At 43.0% G+C, this 23,586-nt stretch overlaps 1 protein-coding gene across 12 annotated transcripts in view; it reads right to left on the reverse strand.

Annotated features, from left to right (window-relative positions):
* LOC126548094 (uncharacterized) overlaps positions 1 to 23,586 on the reverse strand; it is an 82,549-nt gene that overhangs the window by 16,667 nt on the left and 42,296 nt on the right. For 3 of the 12 annotated variants that reach the window (XM_055063557.2, XM_055063556.2, XM_055063555.2), the window contains exons 9-11: positions 19,274 to 19,399; positions 12,416 to 12,477; positions 11,020 to 11,035 (exon numbers count right to left, since the gene is read on the reverse strand). The exons of 3 other annotated variants lie outside the window; for them this stretch is intronic. In XM_055063557.2, coding sequence (XP_054919532.1) covers positions 11,020 to 11,035; positions 12,416 to 12,477; positions 19,274 to 19,399 — 204 coding nt within the window. The remainder of the gene's footprint in view (positions 1 to 11,019; positions 11,036 to 12,415; positions 12,478 to 19,273; positions 19,400 to 23,586) is intronic. 6 more of the 12 variants (XM_055063553.2, XM_055063554.2, XM_055063552.2 and 3 more) reach the window with 3 other exon arrangements.

The following is a 23,586-nucleotide window of genomic DNA, read 5'->3' on the forward strand; positions in this document are numbered from 1 at the left end:
GCATCACCCAATGACAGCTTGCTGTGGACAGCACTGTTGTCGTTGGTATTTATGAACACCATGAAGGTCACAGGAACATTTTAACTTCCAAAGTCTGGATTACCATCGGCCGTGAAGGTGCAGTCCATCAAGGCTGTGGTGTCGCAAGCACAGGAGTCAGTCTTTCCTGAAGCCACAGTGCTTGAATGAATTCACGGTGGTGGTCTGGAAAACTGGGCTACAATTTTGCAGCGATGCCTTTTCCGAATTTCCCCACTTTCCGCATTCATGAGTGGTCAAAGCGGCACTCCACCATGGGCTGAGCATTGCTTTGGCCCCTCCTGAAACAAGGAAAATGCCGAAAGGCATTAGCATGGGGAAGAGGCATTGCTGCAAAATGGCAGCCCTGCAGTCCAGGAACTGGTGATGTAATGCATAGTATCCGGTAAGAAAACATTTTTCTTGGAATCATTGCGCTCCATGGCCGCCAGTCAACATGGCACTAAATGCTTTGTAGAGCAGTTTCATGCACTTAATGACCTCACCATCCAGCGGCTGCTCCTGGCCCATGCAGTTTGACAGCAAAAACATCATTATGCCATTTCGAAGTGTAGTTGGTCTGGTGGATGGCTCGATGCATTGTCCAGTAAAAGATGCATTTTTCTTGCGCTCGCTAACATTTTGCCATCTAGCTGCTGCAGAAATGTTGAGATTGAGGACCTCATCCAAGCTATTTTGCTAACGTTGCAGTGGCCTGGCAGTGTCTTCAGGTTTTTGAAGAAGCGTGGCTTTGCAAACTTCACAATGATAAGCTTGGGGAGCTTCTCCAAGCTGTCCTCATTCGTGCAGAAAAGTGCTGTCACGTGCTTCTTGCTTCGTTTGCCACCGGGACAGCTGTCCCCTTCAAACATCAGCGTTTGCTCTGGCTACATGTTATAGAAAATTGCACACTCATTGGCATTTAACACATCAGACGGCTTGTACTCCATGATTAGCTCTGGCAGTGGTTGGACCCACTCGTCCACAATGAGCATCCACAGAGGAACTACAGCCGCTCCAAGGGAGCGGCTGTAGACAATGTTGGTCCATTTCTTTTTTTTTTTTTTTTTTTAAGATGGTCCAGGAAGCCGTTCAATGCATGGAAATCTTCAATGACCAGATGCAATGCGCAATGTCAGCGTTTTCTTTCAGAGTAGTGCAGTCAACATTGATCACAGAACTATAGGCCTGGTGCTTCTTTGTCAGAATTATCTTCAACAAAGATTCTGGAATCTTCTGGCCATGGGCGATGTTGGCTTTCATGGCTTATGTGGCTCCATGCCATCTCGTCCACCAAGAGGGGACGGCACGGGAATGCCAGAGGCTGCAGAGGCCGCAAGGGAGATGCCAGAAGCTGGCAGCATAGTTCTTCATATGAGGTGGGACGCGTGTAATATTGCAGTTTTATAATCTAGGTTTTTAATGCATCATCTCTAGGGGGGAGTTCGCTGGGATTGCACTAATCTGTCGTAAAACCAAGGATGTAGGAAAAATCGGGGGATGCATAACCAGGGTTCCACTTTAGATGTAGGGGCCTCATTCTTCCATTCATGCTTAACTGATGAGGGTCACGACCACAAGTTTTGCCTAGAGGGTGAACTTTCCTGGTGAAAGAACAAGCAAGCACGAGCCCTAACTGAGCAGGCACCAACTCATTCTCCAATTTTCACAGGTTCTCAACTGAATTCATGCACTGTTCTGGAGATTGCCATTTTTATAGCCATATTGTGGCTCAACAAAGGCCACAAAGGCTTTGAGGAGGTTCTACATGAGCTGGGTATCCTTCCAACTCACGAGTTGATCTGCTCTAAGCCACCAGACAGACCAGAGAATAATGAGAAGAATGTCTGGAAAACAAACAGCTGAAGCTGAATCTCATCATAACAGTGCAGCAAAGAAAGCCTGCCTGGAGAAGGAAGTTTGCAAGAGTTACGAGGGCACCACCTATGCAGCAGGAGAATTTTAAAGTTTTACACTGCTTCTGCAAAGACAGGTCTGAATCCGACCTGATTTCATGCAATTTCACCATCTCCAATTGTAATAAGCATGTTTGTAATGATCAACTTCATTTTTCGCTTTTTGCAACCTTAGACTTTTCGCTGCTTGTGCACCAAAATTTTTGTCCTTAATGTGAGTCAATCTCAGTGAAACTTTGCTTGTGCTGCACATGCACAAGAATGTGTAAAATGCAGGTATCTAGGTTTCATTTTATTTTCCAAAAATATTGGTCATGTGCTTTTTACGAAACCACTCATCGATGTTCTCAATAATAATGGTGAGGATGAAAACATGTTCTGTAAGTATTAAAGCTAAACGAAAAATATTTTGGGGGTTATTTATAGTAATTAGTTCTCCATAAGGAGCAATATATGTTATTTTGCAACACTCTGCTAAGCCTGGCATGAAGCCCAAACTTTGCACAAAAGGTGAAACTTTTCCCACTTTTGGGGTCACAGAACAATAATCAGCTAAAATACTGAAAAACTAAAAATGATGATAAAAAATTGGAGATCGAACTCTATCTTCTGCATAAATTTCATCCAGTTAGTATATTATTATTGAAAGTGGATCTCTGAGGCGCATCTCTCCTTAAATGACAAACGTTTATAAAAACATAAGTGATCATTATCCTCAGTTTAAACATACAACGAAGGAATATTTAGCCCTCATGGATGCCTGCACTTGAATAAAAAGTTACATAAATTCTTAAATTACAGATTCATGAGTCTTATTATTTCACGTTGTTTTGTTGCTAACTCCCTTTGATCATAAAATGCATAAAGTAACTGCCTTCTTTGAGCAAGGAAATGACGCCAGTATTAGAAGAGAGGAAATACAGAAAAAATTTGTAACATCGGAAATGTGTGATAATTGTTAACACTATATTCAAGACTGACCTGCATATTTTAAGCAAATCATATCTCATGCAGACAGAGTGCAAAGAAATTGGTCCTGAGCAACAGTACGACTACAAATAACAGCACATGGCGACCTTCACAGCACACAAATGTAGCTTGGAAGCTTAAACTTTCTTGGGGGGAACCATATGATGTGCCGCTTTCAGCTTGCACGTGATTCCTAAGGAAGGAGTAAGCGTCTTGTAGGTAATAGTACGAGAATACATATGCAATGGGAGACTGCTTCCATCCTTCCCCACCCCACAATATGCTAGATTAATGCTGCTGGTAAGTGACAAGCAAACATATCAAGCAAACATGCCAGGGATATTTAGCAGATCACTGAAATTTTAAAACACAATCAGAAGAACATGAAAGAATGCAGCCACTACCGGCTTCCAGTGTACTTTGCAGGGACACCTACAACACTGTGCACAGAGCGTATAGCGATTCACCAACTGTCACATTAATGTGGTCACATTCTGCAAGTTTCAGCAATACCTTGCAATTGAGAAGCTGCTTCAAATACAATAAATTTCTGTACACAAGCCATCATTGCACAGCTCTGTACAAGATAACTGTTACAATAGGTAGATGATGATGTGGCCCTGTGGTGCCTCAAAGTGGCTACGAGACCATATTTTCACACAGCAGCTTTTCACTTCACCATTTTCTTACATCAAATGATGACTCTGTGAAATATGAGTCAATTTGATGGTCTAGATATATTTAAAATGAAATGTTGAGTGCCTTGGTAGACTGAGCTTTCAGAGCTACTAAGTCGAACTCACTTATAACGATCCCAGATATAACGATCTATCAGTTATAACAACCACATTTCAGTGCATTTACAATTTTCCAAACCTCCCTATGGAAACTGCTTCCAGATAAAACAAACGTTTTTTAAATCGCCGTACTGCTACAACGAATGCTTCGAACCCGGTCACAGTAAAAAGAGGGCACCTGTGAAATGCCAAAGAACGGAAGCCCGACCAAACTGGGCGCACGGCAGCATGTGCCTCGCTCCAGTCCAAAAGCGACGATAATATGGCCTTCGAGATGAGCAAATGAGCGACCGCATCGCGCGGATTTCGGATGCCGCGAAGAAGGTCACGCGTATTTGAGGCCTGCCTTCAGGACAGTGTTGCCAGGTTTGGCTATATATAGCCAAATTGGGCTACAGAAAAAAATGTTTGGCGTCGACTTGGGCGAGTTGGCTATGTGGCTATATTTAGGCTACTGAAAATCTGCAACTTGGTTTTGTTTGGGCTTTACATGATGCCCTAATCCACGCTTCAGAGGTGGCTCTCATAGAGTAGAAACAAATCTCAAAGGCTATATGTTTTAGATGGCTGAGCCGGCAGTGCGGTTGTGCATCTGTGCATGCGTGAAATGCCCACGCTCCCCTTAGTGCGCCGTTGTCTGAGCCAATGGATTTGATCTTTGATGCACTAAAATTTAAACCGCGCTTCACCGTGCGAACATCTGCGCCAGCAACATTGTCTCATCTTTGTCTTATTAGTTTCAGTCATCAGAAAGCCGATCACCACGCATCGGAATGAGCCTGGAAGTAGAGGGTGTTTCACAGAACACTGTACTAACATCGCTATGCTCAGAAAAGGAGAGCAATAAAATAGGGTCGGGCGATCGTGGCGCCGGCATGAAAGAAGGGTAGCACATGTAAATGACACGCTCCAGTGTGTTCATGGCCATCGTTTCTGGGTGGAGTATCGCGCCGCGTAAAGCTTTCGACTCACTCCATGTTTCTCAAGGTAAGCTTTACTGCCACTTTCCTTTAGCTGCGATATGAATTTTAACGTGAGAGCGTTAAGGGCACTGTGCTGAAAAAATCTGGTGTTAGCACCTGGTGTCGGTGCTGCTGTCCATATGAGAAAAATGATCCCGAACCTCGCAGGCTACGTGCGTGGCACATAGGCGTTGCTGAACTAACTGAATTTCTCAAAGTAACATGCATTAGAAAATTCTTTAAGTATGACTTACACACAACCTACAGGCATGATAGTGTCGGAGTGTAATTTGAATGTATCAGAAAACATATTTCTGTTACACGAAATCTCAACACAAAACCCTTTTTCAGCTGCCATTTGAGGTCTGTCTTATGACGAATTTGGCAAATTGCATCGATGTGCACTGGGCCGTTCTGGAGCAATGATGATGAATGGATGAAACGGTGCATTGGGGTGCTACAGTGTGCAGCGGTGTGATTTGCTGAATTCGCCATTCATGGTAACGGTGCGCTTGGTTCCCTGCAATACCATCCCGATGGCGCTCGTATCCGCGGGAGCGGCGGCGCCCACCGTGCGGGGGAAAGACAAAAAAAAGAAACGGAAAGCCCCCCTTCGTGCATAGGGTTAGGCGTCAGCATTTACAGGTAAGTATTATGGTTACATAAGCTGCAGTTGTCAGGAAACGTGAGAAGCAGACAGGGATCTTTGAATGTTATCACGTTCCACTCTTAAAAGGCAAAGTGTCCGCCAAGTTTTTACAGTGAAAGCTGTATATGACTAACCTTTTGTAGCTTTTTTGGCGTCCAGTAACAAACCCATATGGGTGCAGTGCGGCGGCGCAGATGTCAAATTGCGGAACGAATTAGAACACTTGCTGTGAACTATAGTGTGACATTAAGGTTATCGCAGTATATAAGCAGGAGAGGCATCGGCGCGAAAAACAGCTGCATTATCGATGGGGTGGACACATATTTCGTACACCCGAAGAACAACACGCGTACGAGGAGCGCTGGAGGGAACAGCAACAAGAATGTAAACGGCACAGACACGAAACGACCACCGAAGAAGAACGTTCCTGCAAGGCTGAACAAAAACGACAACGGCGAGCCCGGGTACCTTTGAACGAGCAATGACGCCAGACTCGCAACGCAAAAAATGACAACCATTCCACTCTGTGAAGATGGAATGGCAGCGAAAGCACTTTGCTTTTCGTTTGAGAGCTTCGACTGTCGTCAGCTTTCGCTGCCATTCCTATTCCACCTTCACAGAGTGGAATGGTTGGCTTTTCTTTTTTTTTTTTTACATTCGAGAGTCATCTCAATAGGTTCGCTCTCTGCAGCCATTCGCCGGAACTTGATTTTCTGGGGCCAACCAAAAAGTGTTCTGTGTGTAAGCATGATGTCGCTGTTGCTGATGTCAAGGGTCGATCATCACATACTTTTTGCTACGACGGGTTGCACAAAAAGGGATTGCCGTAATTGAATGTGAAAATGCACATGCAAATAAAACTGCAAATAAATATGGCTATATTTGGCTACAATTTTTTCTTCCTCTTTTTTGTGTTTGGCTACATTTGGGCTACTATTTCTCTAGCATTGGGCTATGCTGCCTTGTCCGACCTGGCAACACTACAGTTCAGGGCGAAGTATCGCGTACAGCGTGCAATATCGGATGCCACGACGACGTCACTCTCGTTTTTGATCAGTTTTCCATGTGGCACCACGTGCATTTCGCCTGTTTGAACGATTTGCAATGACCATCTATGTCTTTCCCCCCCAAGAACAACAGCCGTTCAAGCGTTCCTGCCGATGCGGTCCGAGTTGGCGAGAATGCTGCACCACGCGCTGCCGCCACGCAAAATTTGCAGAGGGCCGGTGGTTACTACGCTGTTATCATAAGATCACGGTTCGGCGGCGCTTTATTTATACGTTGCCGATACGTTACCATCACAGAATGGCGGCATGCCGCAGTAGTTTCTGAAGTTTTCGATTCCGACTAACTAGAACGCTTCGCTCTCATGTGCAGAATACAGCCACGGCTCGCTGGTTGTAAAATATATCACAAGCTCTCGAATGATAAATGGTGGCTGTGCTTGCGATTTCTAAGTGATAGGTGATCGGAACCAGGTGCCATTTTGAAAGATCGAGCTACATGACGCCGTATTTCATTCTTTTGAGACGTTTCTAACGGAAGTATTCACCTACGTGTGGGAACACACCGGGAGTAAAAATGACACTGAAAATATGGTTTTCGGACCAAAGTGCTAACTGCTGCTGCCAGCTTCCATGTGGTTAATTTATTAGTGTTTTGAAGGGCGAGTCCATATATAACGAACTACTGATATAACGACCACTTTTCACGGAACTATTGAGTTCGTTATAAACAGGTTTGACTGTAATGCTATAAACCCCAACTCACTCCTCGTGTCACCTGCTGCATTGAATGCTGACAACTGTTTACAATTACGTGCACTGATGAGGCCACCTCTTGTTTGTTTGACACAAAGTGCAAACAACATATAGAAAAGAACTTGTCTGCATAGCAATACTTACAAATCCGCTCAACTATTTAGACTTGTGTCTTTTTTTATATGTGACTGCCAAGAACTAGGTTTTGTATGTCTGAGCATTACAAGCACGATTCTATCCATTTGAGAACAGAAAGTAAATAGAGCTTCTGTCATCTAGGCAGAGTTTTCTTTTTTTTTCTGAAAGTTCTGACTCGGCAACAGATCTCCCAGAGAACAGTCTGATGACAATGACATTATTTGTGTTGGCTCTGTCAGCAGAAAAGCTAGCCAAACTACAAGTCCTTCAAGTTGTCAATTGTGTCAGTGCTGTTATCAGCATAGCTTGCCAGACCGGTATTTCAGCAACAATGTATATCAATGACTCCGCTGATCGTTGGCCAGTGTCATGCTTGCCTAGAGTGACTATGGTCACACAGGGTGAGTGCAGTTGCACTTTGCAACTGATGCGAAAAATTGGCAACCTTACTGAATTATGATAACTGTTTAAGTGCTGTGTCAGCTCAGTGTAGCTGTATGTCATATGTACTATGGGTTTATGTGCTGCATACAATGCACAGGTGTGTGAAGGTTCCTGAAGTCACAACCTACATGTTAACATATCAGTTACAATCAGTGGGACCATCTTCGAGCTCATAATTCAAGTTGATCTTAGAAGAACAGAAGTCTGCAGACTTGAAAACTTCCTGATTATGTAAACAGGCACTTTCGGGTCAATATTAAAGCAATTTCTTCATTTAAGTAATTGAATACATTCTTTAACTTCGATATAAGCAGGAATACTACACAGAACATATTACTACCAAATCACTAAAGACTTGGGCCTTTTAAAATGAAGTCAATATCTCACCAATGCGAATACAAGGCTACGTACATACAAGATTTTAATCAGATATTATAAGGAATATGCATCAATCATATGACACCCTCATCATGAAAACCTCAGGAGTTTGCCAGAATCCACACAGAATAGAGTAGCACACTATCTCCCAGTCACAAGCACATAAGAGTATATACACTTTGAAAATTACGCTTAATCTAATGCTGCTTGCCTTATAAAGAAAACTTACCTGGCCTAGTTTGTTTTTTTCTTTTACAGTCTCTTATCACAGTAACCTGGTATTCGCTTGCACTAGCATGTTTCAGGCTGCAGTGACCATGCTTATTAAGTTAAACTGATTTTCGCTCTAACTAACAAATATCAGAATTCACCACTTGTCCAACAAAAGAACTACCTATCCTCTGAATTTGTCATGCTAACAGATATGTCCAATGTCGAGTCTGTGCAATTAACCTTTATGACAAGTGTAGAGCAGATTGTTTTTTTTTTATTTCTATGTTTGCTTTTCATACTACACAGCAATTTCACCCTTGTTTGTTTGTTTTTTCTTTCATTTTTTTCTTGAACTTGTTTGGAATACTTAGTGTATATATCTGCTATGTCTCTCTCCCCCCGCCTTCCACCTTCTTTTTTTCGGTAGTTTTCTAAGCCCGTACTGTTTCAACCATACATATGTGCCTCACCTGTGACTCACTTTCCCTATGTAATAAAAAAACTCCCACTATGTCAGTGAACCATGTTACCGCCTCTTTAATTATCTGAACGAGCAAAATAACAGGCATATGAATGCAGAATGTCATAACACACAATAAATGTGGAAAACAAGTGTCATGATTTTGTAACAATACATGTTTTACTTATAAGACATTGATTTCTTGACAAACAAAATACCTTAAACTTGCAGCAATCTGTGGCTTATACTGCATTTTATGAGCTAGTAGGCTTCTCCAATTAAAAAAAAAATAAACTAACTTATGCAGTAGCTGCACAAGAAAATCAATAGGTTTAGTTTTCATCAGGTCATCAAGAAGCTGATAAGATTGCACAGTAACCCATCTTTTGAGAACAAAGGTCTGTTTGTAATTTTGAAAACCCAACATTACCATCACTGAGCAATGAAGCACTCCACCTTTAAGAAAGACAACCTGTCTGCAGTGGAGATATTCTATTCAAAAAACATGAACAGTAACATAAATGATATGTAAGTATGTGCACACCATGCAATCCACCTACTGAAAAACATGAAATTCCAGTCATAAGAAAGAGTTGTTATGCACATGAAAAGCGCTCAGTGCCCTTCCACTCTGTGAAGAACTATGACCAGCAAATCTGTGTATGTGGGCCCCTTAATGGCGAACTGCACCTCTACCGCAGGTCAGCCCGGCATTGCACTATCTTTTGTATAGGCCCACGTATGGGGCATGCTTAACTCCTGCTTCACCTCCGACGTGGGTTGGCCCGGCATTGCACTATCTTCGGTATCGGCCTACATATAGGGAGTGCTAAACGCCTGCACCATCTCCGCCGCGAGTCAGGCCAGCATTGCACAATATTCAGGATTTTTTTCTACACACGGACACGATAGTGGCGAAAGTAGCCCTTAACAGCTTCGCTGTAAAAACAGACACGAAACGTTAACAAACCAGTCTAAGGGCAATTATTATGCACTAACACAGACAAGAGCAGCTGCACTTTCACATAAGTAAAAAATTATAACCTACATACTGCTATAAAGGCTAATTGCAACCACAAACACTTGAATAAAAAAAGAGTAACTTCCTTATACTACTATTTTTTTTCTCACAGGAGACAAGTGTTATTAGTCCCATATATAATGTATCAGTGACCTTTACTGCATAAAGAACAGTAGACAGAATGCAGCTGCCAGTAACAGAGAGCCTTCTTTTAACTCCTCTGCCAACAGCTAGCAACTCCCAGGCCATATATGTCAACAAATGCACAGGAAAATGTACAAACTGAGCACATATAATGTTTACAAATATCCCATACTCAGTGTTGAAACACCATGAGCTTCTCAGAAATTGCACATGCACCTAAAAGAAGGTATGCATTTGGCTACATTTTGAATCAAGCAAATTGCACCTTTAACGCTTTCTGAGGAGGAGGAGCAATAAACTTCATTCATAGATAGCAGATTTGAGACCTAGGCCTCTCTACCTAGATGACAGCCTCAAGCCCTTGGGCCCTGGCAGCATCTTCGGCCTGCTGACTTTGACTCAAATTTTTTCAATGAAGTGAAAATTTTATATTGTGTGTATCTGAAACTCAAGTCCGGTAAAGATAAAAAAACATTTCCACGGATGTTTTTGGCAATTAATCAAAGGATTTTCTCATGAACTGCCAAAAATTCAATGTGTTATAACCAGCCATTTGGTTCTTCAAACTTCTGAACTCTCACTCGTAGTGGTGTGAAATATGGCCACGGATTATTTGGCGACTGTTCGTGCCATCCAAGGCAGGTTATATGCATTAGGCAGCAGTCTAAAAAAATTGAGCACGGAAGCCTAACATCAGCATGATGCAGTGCATGGATATTTGTGAAATTTCAAGGAGAGCCATATTTAGAGCCATATTTATGATTGTGCGCTATCTGCAGCAGAAAGTCAACAAAGTAAGTGTTCATATTGCTGACATTGAGATTTCTGAAAAAAATTTGCTTGTTTTTCTCCATGTCAAATATTTCCTGCAAAACACTGATTCCTACAGGAATCATTGGAACAGAAATAGTTAAAAACACATGCATTAATCTGCATCCCTTAATCCATTATTTACACTTCAAACACCCTTCATATGTGTAAAAAGCATGTAACTTTCCCAACGTTGTGCACTTCACCATGTTCCACCTCTCACCTTGTGCGTGCAATACACAAAAAAGACTGTACAAAAAAAAAAAAAAAGACTGAAAGGAGTACACCAGCAAGGCTTGCAGAATAAAACAACATGCTCCTACAGCCCATGACACCATACCTGTCCAATCCGGAAGCTGCTCAGAGGTAGCAGTAACAAATAAGAAAGAGAAAAGAAATGAAGTCACCACCCACTGGGCATACTATCATAAAATAAAAAAAAGGTTGTACAACTATGCTTGTGGTAAAAAATTGAGCCCAAAGTGCATAAAGGGGCCCTGCAACACTCTTTGAATATGGCAAATAAACCTGCCCATAACTATTTCACGTTAACAGTACATGAGCCAAACATAATTCACCTACGCACAATAGGAACTTACAATTTCACTAAAAGCATTGCTTGTCATTCCATGACCTTAACCTTAACTCCCAACCATCCTTTGTTTGCAAGGCTGACATGACTGAATGGCTACTTACCAGATTCCATCAGAAATTTACCAGATTCCATCAACAGGTGCAATATTAGAAATAAAACAAATATAGGAAGGCCGTAGTGCTCAAGTTTGACACCTAAAACAAGCCAAAACCATTTTAGGCATGCAGGATGAAAAGATGCTTTAGTTGACCAATGAGACTTTGAGGAATTATTGTTCAAAGACCAGCAAAGCACCCCCAGCAAAGAGGATCCTCCAACCTGACTAGTTTTTATATGGTTTCTCGATGATCTCAACATCTCACTACATTAGTGCAACTTTAATCATCTCTCACAACTCTCACAATGCCGCACATCTTTTAACTTCTCTAGTGCATTTCGAAACATACCCATTCTAACATTTTAAAGTTTTATCCAATCAACTAAGTTCTCCTTGAGCAATCGTTTCAAACGTCCTGGTGGATGTCACTTTCAGTTAGCAAAACTGATAATTCTATGAGACTTCTAAAATTAACCCACATCTTTATAATTTCCCCTGCACATACATCGATATCATTCAAAGGTGTTGTACCAATCCATTTTTAGTTCTCTTACCCTTAGTGTGGACACTTGCTGTTCACACACTTTTTGCATATGCTCTTCTTTGCACACTTTATTGTCCAATTCTAGCTGCAGGAAAAGCTTTGCTATAGTACTATAATTTGTCGGCCTACACAGTGTCAACCTCACTGACAAAGGACTGAATTCAGCCTACTAGAAGAGACAAAATGAAAATTCTGAAGATTACATTTTCTTTAATGGTGCTGCTGCATAATACTTTGGGAGTATTCATGCAAGAGAAAATTGACAAACAGAGGCCTATTCAAAGCCAAGACTAATAGAAATTTTCATGAAATGTGCTGCAGGGCCCTTTTGATGCAAGCAACTGCTAGGCATAGAGTATACTGCATACAGAGCAAGCACTATTCAGTTTGAAGGCAGCCACAGTTTTGGATAAAATAAATACAAGATACACAGAAAAGAAGTGAAAGAGAGAAGCTTCTAAGAAACAGGGAACCTACAGACAATGCAGTCCTCAACCCACCTGACTAAACGCCCCTGAGAAGAACCTTCTTCCGAAGATGAGATGCTTTGGAGAAATTTTGGCTGTACGTCAAGAAGGGAGAGAGAAAGAATAGAAAATAAAGGACCACACAAAGAAAACATGCACAGAGTACCTACATCATCTCTGAATGGTCATTAATACAGAGAGACATGCACCATTATTATACACACACTAAAACACTTTCATGTCTTCCTTGAAGTCCTCACAAAACCTCAACACAACAAACATCACAGAAAGAATGCAAAAAGAGAAGCAGAACAGAATACAATACACCCTTACAGAATGGAGTTCAAAAGTCCTGCCACAAAACAATGTTGCTAAAAAAGAATGTTTAAAGTGAAAGTTGTAAACTGCAACAGCCAGTTCTTGTTGCAGCAGTCTTTATAGATACAGTTGATTGATAATGCAATGGTAACTAGGGCCACCATATACACAATGCAAGCTTAGCTCCTGTAGCATATTTAAATTTACAGCAGGATTCCTGTTTGAGCCGACATTCACTCAATCCCAGCTACAATACAATATTATTCCTTTCTGAACCAAGGGCTTACTGCAAGTATTACCTAAATACACTAAATATTTTATTTGTTTAATGAAATATGCAACGAGATAGTGTATATGATAAAAATGGGCCGACGAAAAAGTCCCACAAATTTCAGAGGAAAGCTTTGATGAAGCATTTAAAATGATTTATATAATGTCTGGCTTAGCTGGAATATCTTTGCAGGATTTTTCGATGAGCTTCAACTTCGTCAAAAACATATTTTTGGCCTGTTTTATTGCTCTAACTGCCCCGGCCAAATAACTGCTAAATACAGCACCACTCTGAAACAATAGGTGCCATTACAAAAAAATTTGAACGAGCACTGAAGCCAAACTTGTGTTTTGCAGGTTTCAGAAAGGCAGAGCCCAGCTCTCACTCAGTAGCAAAAGGGTTAAGGTAGTGAAACATTTGCTGTGTGGTTAACTGTAAAATGTTAACTCACAGTAAGCTGATTTCTTGAATTTCGTTTTGCAAATATCAGCACCTAAAATGTCGCAATTCAGTTTGTTGTGCTAATTCTCTGACTATTAAGAAGAGTAGTGAAAAGGGACATCCTCAATGTTTGGTGACCAGCACTACCGCTGTAGTGCCGCACAGAAAAAAACAAAGTTGAGTACTAGCAGAGTCATAGGATGAAGGACGAAGTCGAAGGACGAGTCAGTAAGACGAGCAACTATTTACAGGATATATTTACAACAGTGGTTGCAGCGCTGGCCGGTTAGATTCACCGCGCAAACCCCGTTCGTTCTTCCTCCTCTTTTCTCGAGTGATGACACCCATGCGCCTCGTTCAAACAATCAAATACTACATGCGTGTAGCAATATTACAGGCCAAGCATGCAGCATGTCATTCAGAGGAGCAGTCCATGTTTACATGTGTCACTATTTTAGTGAACCTCTTCAAATTATGGAATACATGAACACTGCAAGATAATTAAACTTTCCCACTGCTCGAGCTATAGTCTACAAAATTTCAATCACCAATAGCACATGCAACATCCATGTAGTTCTCACTTCTTTTTTAAAGAGTGCAACAAAAGAAGTACCAATCACAGGGATGTTCAAGTATGAATATAAGCCAAACCAATGTCAACAGTATGTTTAAGAAGAGCCAGTTTGAGTGTTTATAAAAAAAAAAACCTATATGGGGCAAAATTATGTGGTAGAAACTTAGGTCTGTCTCTGTTTAAAGCATGAAGTCAACAACAACTCAAGCACCTTAATCTGGGTTTACACTTTCCCCTACACGTTTTGAGTTTTCCAACTCTGCTTACATCTTTTGATTCTTAAGCTCCTGTATGCTTCTACTTCCCTTTTATCAGCAACTGTCAACATCTCTAAAGAGCACTGGCTAATCATTAGAGCTATACAGCTGAAACAAATTGGTAAATAGATTTCTGACAAGTGATAATAGTGTCCTACTATAGTGGGGACTTGGGAGTACCGTGTGCTAGTCTGAATCAGCATGTGACTAAGTGTCAACGAAACAGTGGGACTTCATTATTCAATATAGCTTTTTGATACTGTAACATTCCAAGATTTATATACATGGAAATGTCAACTCATTCTGCTCTTATTTGCTTAGTCACTTGCTAACATGCTGATCACTGCTTAGTATGTTTTCAACATCTTTGCCTTCTGCACTCTGCGCACATCTCACATTTGAGCATTCCAGGAATACCAATTGAAACATTAAGCTAGTCTTTACATCAAATCAACTTATAACCTACAGACAGTTTCTTCATGAGTATTTTGGACATCAGCACTCTGATCATCATTTACTATCACCATGTATAAAACAGGTAACATCCAGCAATGACTACAGAATGTTAATCACAGTTTACACGCAACATGTCGGATAATGTGCTGTGAAAGTAATTCTCTTGAATTTCCTTTCACTCTTTTGGCAAAAAAAAATTCTTACTATTAAAATCTGTTTTTCAGCCTTCAGCAGTTCATACTTTGGCAACTTAAATGGAAGTATCACCAAGCAGCTTCAATTTTATAAACAAGGCTTCAGCAAGTGATGGCTTATGTTGCAGAAAGAGTATATTGAAAAAAAAAGAAAAAAGAAGATAAAACACTCAGGAAATCAAGAGCCAAAAACTGTGACATCACACATTTCCAAGTTTCCCGCAATAAAGTCGCAAAAGAGAGCCCCCTGCCTACATTGCAAGGAACATGAGGTCTCTAAATCACCATGAACACTGAGCAACAAACGCACAATGACTCCTAAAGCATTCCGTAGGCAAAGCACCATTTTTTTTTCAGGTACAAGCACATTAAACTGAAGCTAATAAAGAAGTGCAGAAACACGCAGAAAGCAATGGATTTAACAAAAGGCACCCTACTACCAGTCAACACATTTATGCAATCACCCCATTTACTCATGGTTTGTTAAAAACCTGCCCATTCATAGTGCTTTATGCTAGCCCCCAATTCAACAAAGACGTTCCAATATTCTTCAACATAATGCAATGCAGATAATACAGCCCATTTTCAAGCAATACATACCGGTAAAAACTTCTGAATTTGTATCTTACTGAACCAGAAGAAATTTCTCAATTTTGTAAATGTCAAATAATCATATAGAGACAAAAAAATTAAACAGAGCAATGGCACGCCTTTATTTAGTAAAAAAGGCACTACTCCGATTATGTATTACACACGAAATCTCGGTGAAAACTGCAACTTTCATTGCTTGATGTAAATGATAAGCTCATGCAAGCATTTGGAAGAACTCCCAAAAAATTTCCGTGAAACATCATGGGCCTCGTGACTTCGTATTGCAAAAGCAGTGGGAGCATTCATACACATTATGATCAAAATAGACATGCTTTTCATTACCAAGTGCACCTCCCAACTACTTTGTCATCAGTGAGCCAGCTGGCAACCAATCAACCATCTCAAGCTAGTCAGCAAGTTCAAATTTAGTGCACAGGTGACAACTGAATCACCTTCTACCCTATTTATTAATGGATACCGTGATGTTTGTCACACCTTGCGCTTCACACGAAGTCAAAATGAAACAACTTCTTGACGCAACTGCCACTGCAACCACTGCAAGAACCTGTCCATTGTCACAATGATACAGATCACAGTCCTACAGGCACGTGACTAATGCAGCATCATGTGCAGTGAAATTTTAAAAAATGAAAACAAACTTTTGGGAGATTTCTACTGCACTTCATAACTGGTACTTGCACCTGCAAAAAGCCACCCTACAGTGAACCCAAGTGACAAGCAACCCTCTATATACACTGGCCAGCTATGCGATATCACCTCCCAAAGCAACTGGCATCCATGAAAAACAGTGCTGTTACTTTGCTGCTTGTTGTTTTACGCTTCTCAATGGTCTCTGCTCTCTCTTTCTCTCTCACTATCAAACATTTTTCACGATGTGGTTTCTATCTCATATACAGACTAGTAAGCATTGCTCTCTGCCGCGCCAATCCAAGTCGATCGCACCGCAACCTCTCCACACTTTTTCCTCTCTGCCAGGCACAGATGTCGCCATTTTCTCCACCATTTTCAACAATCGCTGCCACTTTTTTCAGCAGGCCACCACTGACATCACTCTGCAGATACTCCGCTTAGGACAGCTATTCACCTTAAAAAAAAGTGCAGAGTGCTCCCATATATAGATGGTTCTCAAAATGTTTTCATGATGCCTACAATTTTTTTTCCAAATCATTACATTGTGCCATTATTACACGTATGCAATTGTGTTTCAGTTGGATGCTAGCATCACTCTTAAACCACACATATTGTGCTGCACTGTGCTAACCAAGCACCAGAGCTTGTCTTAAATAATGCATGGCCAAACACATCCACACTGATGAGTGTTTGATGCCAACGAATAAGGAATATGTTTACCTAAACCATATGGCAAGTTCAAGTTACTTGATTTTCCACATTAACAAGGGTCAAATTAAAAAGGTTTTACTGATCAACTGCAGCAGTAAAAATCAGTAAATGCATGGTATTTGCTGATTAACTAATTACCTCTATTATTATTAATGTTTAATTAGTTTAGGCAACACATTGAAACTGCACAATTGAAGCTAGTCAGTACTCAAGGCACGTTTACTTTGCAGAAATCATTGAGGCTAGTACAAGTTTTGAGATCAACATCCTCACCATTATACTCTGCAGATGAAGGCCTTTCACAAAGTCTTCCTTGCAAACTACAGGGCATAACTTCATGTAAGACCAACTTACTTCAGGACAATTTCAAGAATTCCCATATCAAAATTGGAGCTAGTCTGAAGCTTCCTAGTTAAAGGATATGCCTTGAACAGACTGGAACGCTTGTGCCCTAAAGTAGTAACATAATGTATTAACTAATTTGATCATTATTAGCTAATCAAAGGCAAACACACTTTACGGCACTGTCTCCAAGAAAATCAAACGCTCCTGGCTGAAACAACTGTACAAATGCTTCTTAACCTGTGTACAATCAGCGATAGAATACACAAATAGCCTTTTAGACCAGTCAGTTTAAGCTATGGTGCGCACACTTGAAAAACACCAGTCGCAACTAGGAACTTTCTTGTTAGACAGCAAAAGATATTTGGTACAGGTTCTTTACAAGCAAACTTACATTAAGAATATAATTCCACAAGTAGAAACTTTCTGTGGCTATGCAACAAGTCGCAGAACTTAAGGTCACAAACGACAGCCACTGCTGGATACAATCTCAGATTTGATTTGGAAATCTTTCAGTAAAGAGATTTACCATTTTTATTATTCAGTCCATTTATGCAAAAATTACAAGCCAACAGTGTCACATGGTGGCAATACACATTATGTCATGCCTGCAGTTTAATAGGTGGTTCCACATCTGCTGCCATGGTCACGAGTGGCACCGGCTAACAATAGCAGGTCTAGGTTGTACCTACATGCACATAAATACACAAAAAAAAAGTGGACAGAGGGACAGCCACCACCATAGCTCAATTAGCATAGCACCACACACATCACGCTGAAGTTGTGCATTTGGCTCCTAATTAGCAGCAAATTGGTCATTCTACTTCCATTTACTTTTTCCTTTACTGGGAACAGAAAGACTATCATGAATTTAAGCCTCATCTGTATTTATAATAAAACAGTTAATCCACCATATGCTTTTCCTTGGTTCGCTAACTTCAAACAATTGGCACTAAATATTGAGCCCCTCTGTTTTGCTTATCCTTTCTTCTCACAACTCGGAAGAACGCCTATGCCTGTGGTTTCTTCATTTTCCTGTGTCCAGGATGTTTTTCGACATCAGAGGTTGTGCAAAGGGAACAACGTCATCCTCCGGGAGGGGGGATAGGAATCCCAACCAAGTGTTTGACCCTGGTCGTCCACCACTGGCTGCATTGAAGACAAGGAACCACACTGGCCCTTCCCCTATTGCCTTCGACTCTTCTGACAGCTCAACGGTTGAAGAAATGGAATCGGACAATGATTTCACACTTGCCGCGGGTCGTCGCTTGAAGAGAAAACTCAGGAGGAGATCAACAGACAGTGAATCATTGTCCAGGCAGGACACTGGTAAGCAATCATTCACTGTTCTTTACATCCCTACCACAGCAACCGACGATCTTAATACCTTGAACAAGCAAAGCTTAATAGAGTATTTTGAACGAATTGCTCCAGGCAGAGTCAGCGAGATCAGAAGTAAGGCACGGAGGAACATTCCCTCGATTGATGTGAAGTCAATTCTGGATACGCTGAAGGCTGCCACGCTACTAGGAAACATCCCAGTGCGCTCCTTATTTGTGCATGGAAAAGGAACCTCAACTGGTGTTATCTCTGACGTGGACAAAGAAATCCCAGACACCGACTTCGAGAGGCTTCTGAAACATTACCTGCCTACGTAAAAGTTGGATACATAAGACACCGTGTGCGCCCCTACGTGCCAAAAATGGTGGTGTCGCAAGTGTTTCAAAATAGGACACGTAAGTGCGGCTTGCAAGGGCGACGTAACATGCAAACGGTGTGGAGGGGCCCATCAAAATGATAGCTGCGATGCTACTGACCTAAAATGTACAAATTGCACCTGTCCACATGAAGCGACATCAAAAGACTGCCAGAAAATCAAGGCCGAAATGTCAGTGCTTCGAAAGATGGTGCGGGACAACTCCACTCACAGACAGACTGCTACATCGATACGCCGCCACAGGCGCCGATCGCGACACAGACGACAGCAAGACAAGAGTATTTCCTGAACAGATGGATCACCGGCCGCATGCTGAACTCCTCGCTTGCCAAATTTGCTCCTGCGATCAAGGTGCAAGCCTGATATACCTTCTTCGGCAGCAGTACGTGGAACTCATGCGCAGCATAAAATGATGCTCCCGCCGACTGACTCTGACATTGAATGGCCGTCACTCCCATCCAAACAGTCAGGCATGAATGCGTCGGGTGATGTGTCTGCAAAGGTGGTTGAGAATGATAAGAAAGAAAATGAAAATGTACGAAGTATGCTGAAACACCTCATAAACACGATGCACTCCCTTCTCTGCAGACTACAGACACCAGTTGCTAAGACCGCGCTACATGTTCAAGATGCTTTGGAACCGCTCCTCGCGGCTCTACAATAAGGCATCATGGCACCATCTTTTGAAAACCACTTATGAAGATCCGCAATAATGCAGTGGAATGCCAGAGGCCTACGAGGCCGCCTTGCAGACTTTCGGCAATGGATGTCCAAGTACCAGTTTTCTGTGGCTGTAATATGTGAACTTAACATGGCGTCTTTACCACGCATATCTGGATATGTGCCACTGTGGTCAAGGAATGACCACAATTTAAGCAAAGTGCTCACTTTTGTTCGTCAGAATTTAACTTGCCTTCGTAAGGACATTCTTCCAACGAGTACATTTGCATAACGCTTAAGTGCAAATGGTACATATTCTCAGCAATTGGAGGATATATACCCCCAACGTCGAGCATAGACTGTTCATGTTTGCTGTCCATACTGCAAACTTGTCCAGGTCCCCACATAGTCATCGGCAACTTTAATGCCCACCAAACCATGTGGGGCTCTGCTTCGACGAATGCCCGCAGTAGAGACTTGGCTGACTTCATGCTTAGTCAAGGCTTTATGGTGATCAATGATGGCTCCCCAACATGCCTTCAAGGCTTTTCCTAAAGCAACTGTCTTGACAGTGCGTTTGTTCCAAAGAGCTTGCTGTCTGCTACACGATGGTGTACTGATCTCAACACCCATGGAAATGACCATCGACCAACATATATTCAGTTGAAATGGTTACACCCCTCAGCTCCGCACGGTGTGTGGTTTATCGATTGGCCAACATTTCGAGAATCTGTGAACACCGCCTGTCAAGCCATCCAATCACCATCCAATATTGAAGATGTCATCGCGTCAACATTACATGACACAGCAAATCAGCTCAGCACACCTGCACCTAAATCCCCTATTAATGGCCAATACAAGCAACTTCACGTGATATGGCGTCGAGCAGAACGGAAATACAGAAGGACAAAATCACCATTAGACGTCGCTGCATCTCACCGGGCTCAGCATCATGTCTTCCACCACCTTGACAAGCTCGACAAACAATGCTGGAGATCATTCTGTGGCTCTCTGGATCCGAGAAAACCTCTCTCTAGAATTTGGAAAGTAGTGTGAAGCGTTCGATCACCTCCACAACAGCTGCACCTACACCGCCACCCGTTCAGCGCTGTGGCCATACGGCAAGGCCGGCGTGAAGATGAGGTTGCCGATGACTTCTGCAACTTACTTGTGAGTGCCTCAACGGTATACCAACGCAATCATGATTGACTTTTCCACCATCTCGTAATCACAGCCTGGATGCGCCTTTTACTATGCATAAGCTCGACGCTGCATTATCTACTTCCCGCCGGTCATCTTGTCCAGGACCAGATGGAATTATATACTCCATGATTTGTCATCTTGGAGTAGAAGCTCGAGAAATTCTCCTCACGCTCTACAACTCTACGTGGGACACAGCAACCATGCCTGGCCACTGGAAGTGCAGTCGTCTTGGGGCTTTGCTAAAACCCAGGAAATGCCCACATGATCTTTCACATTACTGCCCAATGGCATTGGCAAGCTGTGCCGGTAAAGTGATGGAGCGGACGGTACTGAGCAGACTGGAATGGGTACTCGAGAAAAGTGGTGGATTTCCTGATTTTATCAATGGATTCTGAAGAGGCCGATCGTCCATTGATGGTGTGATCAACCTAGTATCTTCTGTTCAACAGGAAAAGAGGCTCCGTCGTCTGGTATGTGCAATATTTCTGGATATTAAAGGTGCCTACGACAACATCTTCCACCATTCGATTCTTCAGGCGCTTGAGGATATTGGAGTTGGTGGCCGGATGTACGCATGGCTGTACCTCAGTGGCCGCACCATTTTCATGTCCACTTCGGATGGCGAGACTGATAAACATGATGTTCGCAGGGGCGTTCTGCAAGGTGGCGTCCTTAGCTCAATATTGTTCAATGTCGTACAGGTAGGCCTTGTAGACGAGCTACCTGAAACAACGCATATCAGCATGTACGCGGATGATATCTGTATCTGATCATCTGCCGTCACTTGTCCACAAATGCGTGCAAGGCTTCAACATGCGGCTACCGTCACGGCGAAGTACTTGTGCCGTAAAGGCCTGCAACTCTCAGTAACTACCGTATAGTGCGGAATATAGGTTGAGGTTTTTTCCAAAAAATATTACTAAAAGGTCACCCCTCGACTTATATACTGGCCCTTGGCACAACCTCAATAGTCGTCTGGCAACATGTAAGAGCGCAGACCATTCGGCATCCGCATCGTTATTGCCTCCTTGGTGACCGACGTGGCCCAACGTTAACGCGGCCTACGCAGTTGGATCGACGCCATCTTCCCTTCTTGCGCAGCAATCGTTCCTGGCGTTACTATTCCCGACAACCCGCAAAATGAGCGCGAGTACTCAACGTCAGTTCACCGCGGCGTTTAAAAAGAAAGTCATCGAATATGCTGAAATGCATGGGAACATGTCCGCCCAGCAGCAATTTGGGGTCTCGGAAAAAAGCGTGCGGTACTGGCGAACGCAGAAAGACAAGCTGTCTGCCTGCAACGTGCGGAAGACGTCCTTTCGCGGGCGCCGCGCGGTGCACTCTCGAAGACAAGGTGGCGGATTCCGTCCGCGAGCATCGTGCCAGATCTTTGCCAGTGACAGCGGAACTCATCCGCATCAAAGCTATCGAGATCGCTCGAGAATCCAGACTGCCCACGGAACAATTCAAGGGCTCCATTTACTGGGTTCGTCGCTTCATGCGACGCAAGGGATTCGCACTTCGATGGTGCACATCGATCTGCCAGAAGCTGCCAGAGGCATACAAGCACAAGCTGGCCGAATTCCAGCGCTATGTTATCCATCTCTGGCAGCAGCATGGATACATGTTGGGACAGATCGGCAACGCCGATCAAACGCCGGTGTGGTTCGACATGCCACCGCCCACCACAGTGTGCGAACGTGGCGTAAAAGAAGTCAAGCGTCTTTCTATGGGGAATGAGCATTCACGCTTCAAGGTGATGCTCGCGTGTACTGCAGACAGCAGAAAGCTGCCCCCATACATAATCCTCAAGAGGAAGACTCTGCCGAAAAAAGCTTTCCCGCGGAATGTTGTCATTCGCGTGAATGGAAAGGGCTATACGAACGAGGCCCTCGTGCTCAATTGGATCGAGGCCGTCTGGAATCGGCGACCCGGCGCACTCCTACGGTGTCCGAGCATGCTCGTCTTGGATGTCTTTCGCGGGCACTTGACTGCAGTTGTGAAGGCGGCACTATGCGACGGGAGGACGTTGCTCGCCGTCATTCCGGGAGGCATGACGTCAACACTTCAGCCACTGGACGTTGTGCTCAACAAGCCTTTTAAAGACCGTGTCCGTGAACAGTATAATCAGTGGATGGCCGGCGACAACCCGACGACCCCAACCGGCCTGCTGCGCAGGCGGCCTCTCGCCACTGTGGCCACATGGGTGTTGCAGGCTTGGCGCTCGCTGCCCGACGACAAGGTGGTGTGGGCATTCAAGAAGTGTTGCATTAGCAACTCCTTGGACGGCACCGAGGACGACATGTTGTGGGACGCAGCCAGTGAAAAGCAGTAGTCTTCGGACGAGAGTTCAGACAGCTCGAACGAATGCGCAGGTGACGAGACTGGCGGCACCACTAAATAAAATGAAGTATTGTGCCTTATAATTTTTATGTTGACTTCTTTGCTTCAATGTAAGGGGATCGACCTAAATTCTGCCTCAACCTATATTCCGCATTATACCGTAAGTGTGCAGTGTTGGCATTCACGCACAAATCAATGTCACAATATCCAATCGTTGTCGACGGAACGGCGCTCCCTTTAGTCACTCACCACAGATTTCTTGGTGTGATAATAGACCGCAATCTTTCTTGGACCAAACGTGTTAGGGCTAAACTGACCAACTTCATACACATTCGTTGTGTAATATCTGGACTGAAATGGGGCCCCTCTGAACGAAGTTTGCTCTGAGTGTGCCCAACACTTTTTGTGGGCTACATATGCTACAGCATGCCTGTGCTATCTAACAAGGGACCATCTTATATGCGCACGCTGGAGA

This window comes from Dermacentor andersoni, chromosome 1 (assembly GCF_023375885.2).
Source record: "Dermacentor andersoni chromosome 1, qqDerAnde1_hic_scaffold, whole genome shotgun sequence".
NCBI classification, from domain to species: domain Eukaryota; kingdom Metazoa; phylum Arthropoda; class Arachnida; order Ixodida; family Ixodidae; genus Dermacentor; species Dermacentor andersoni.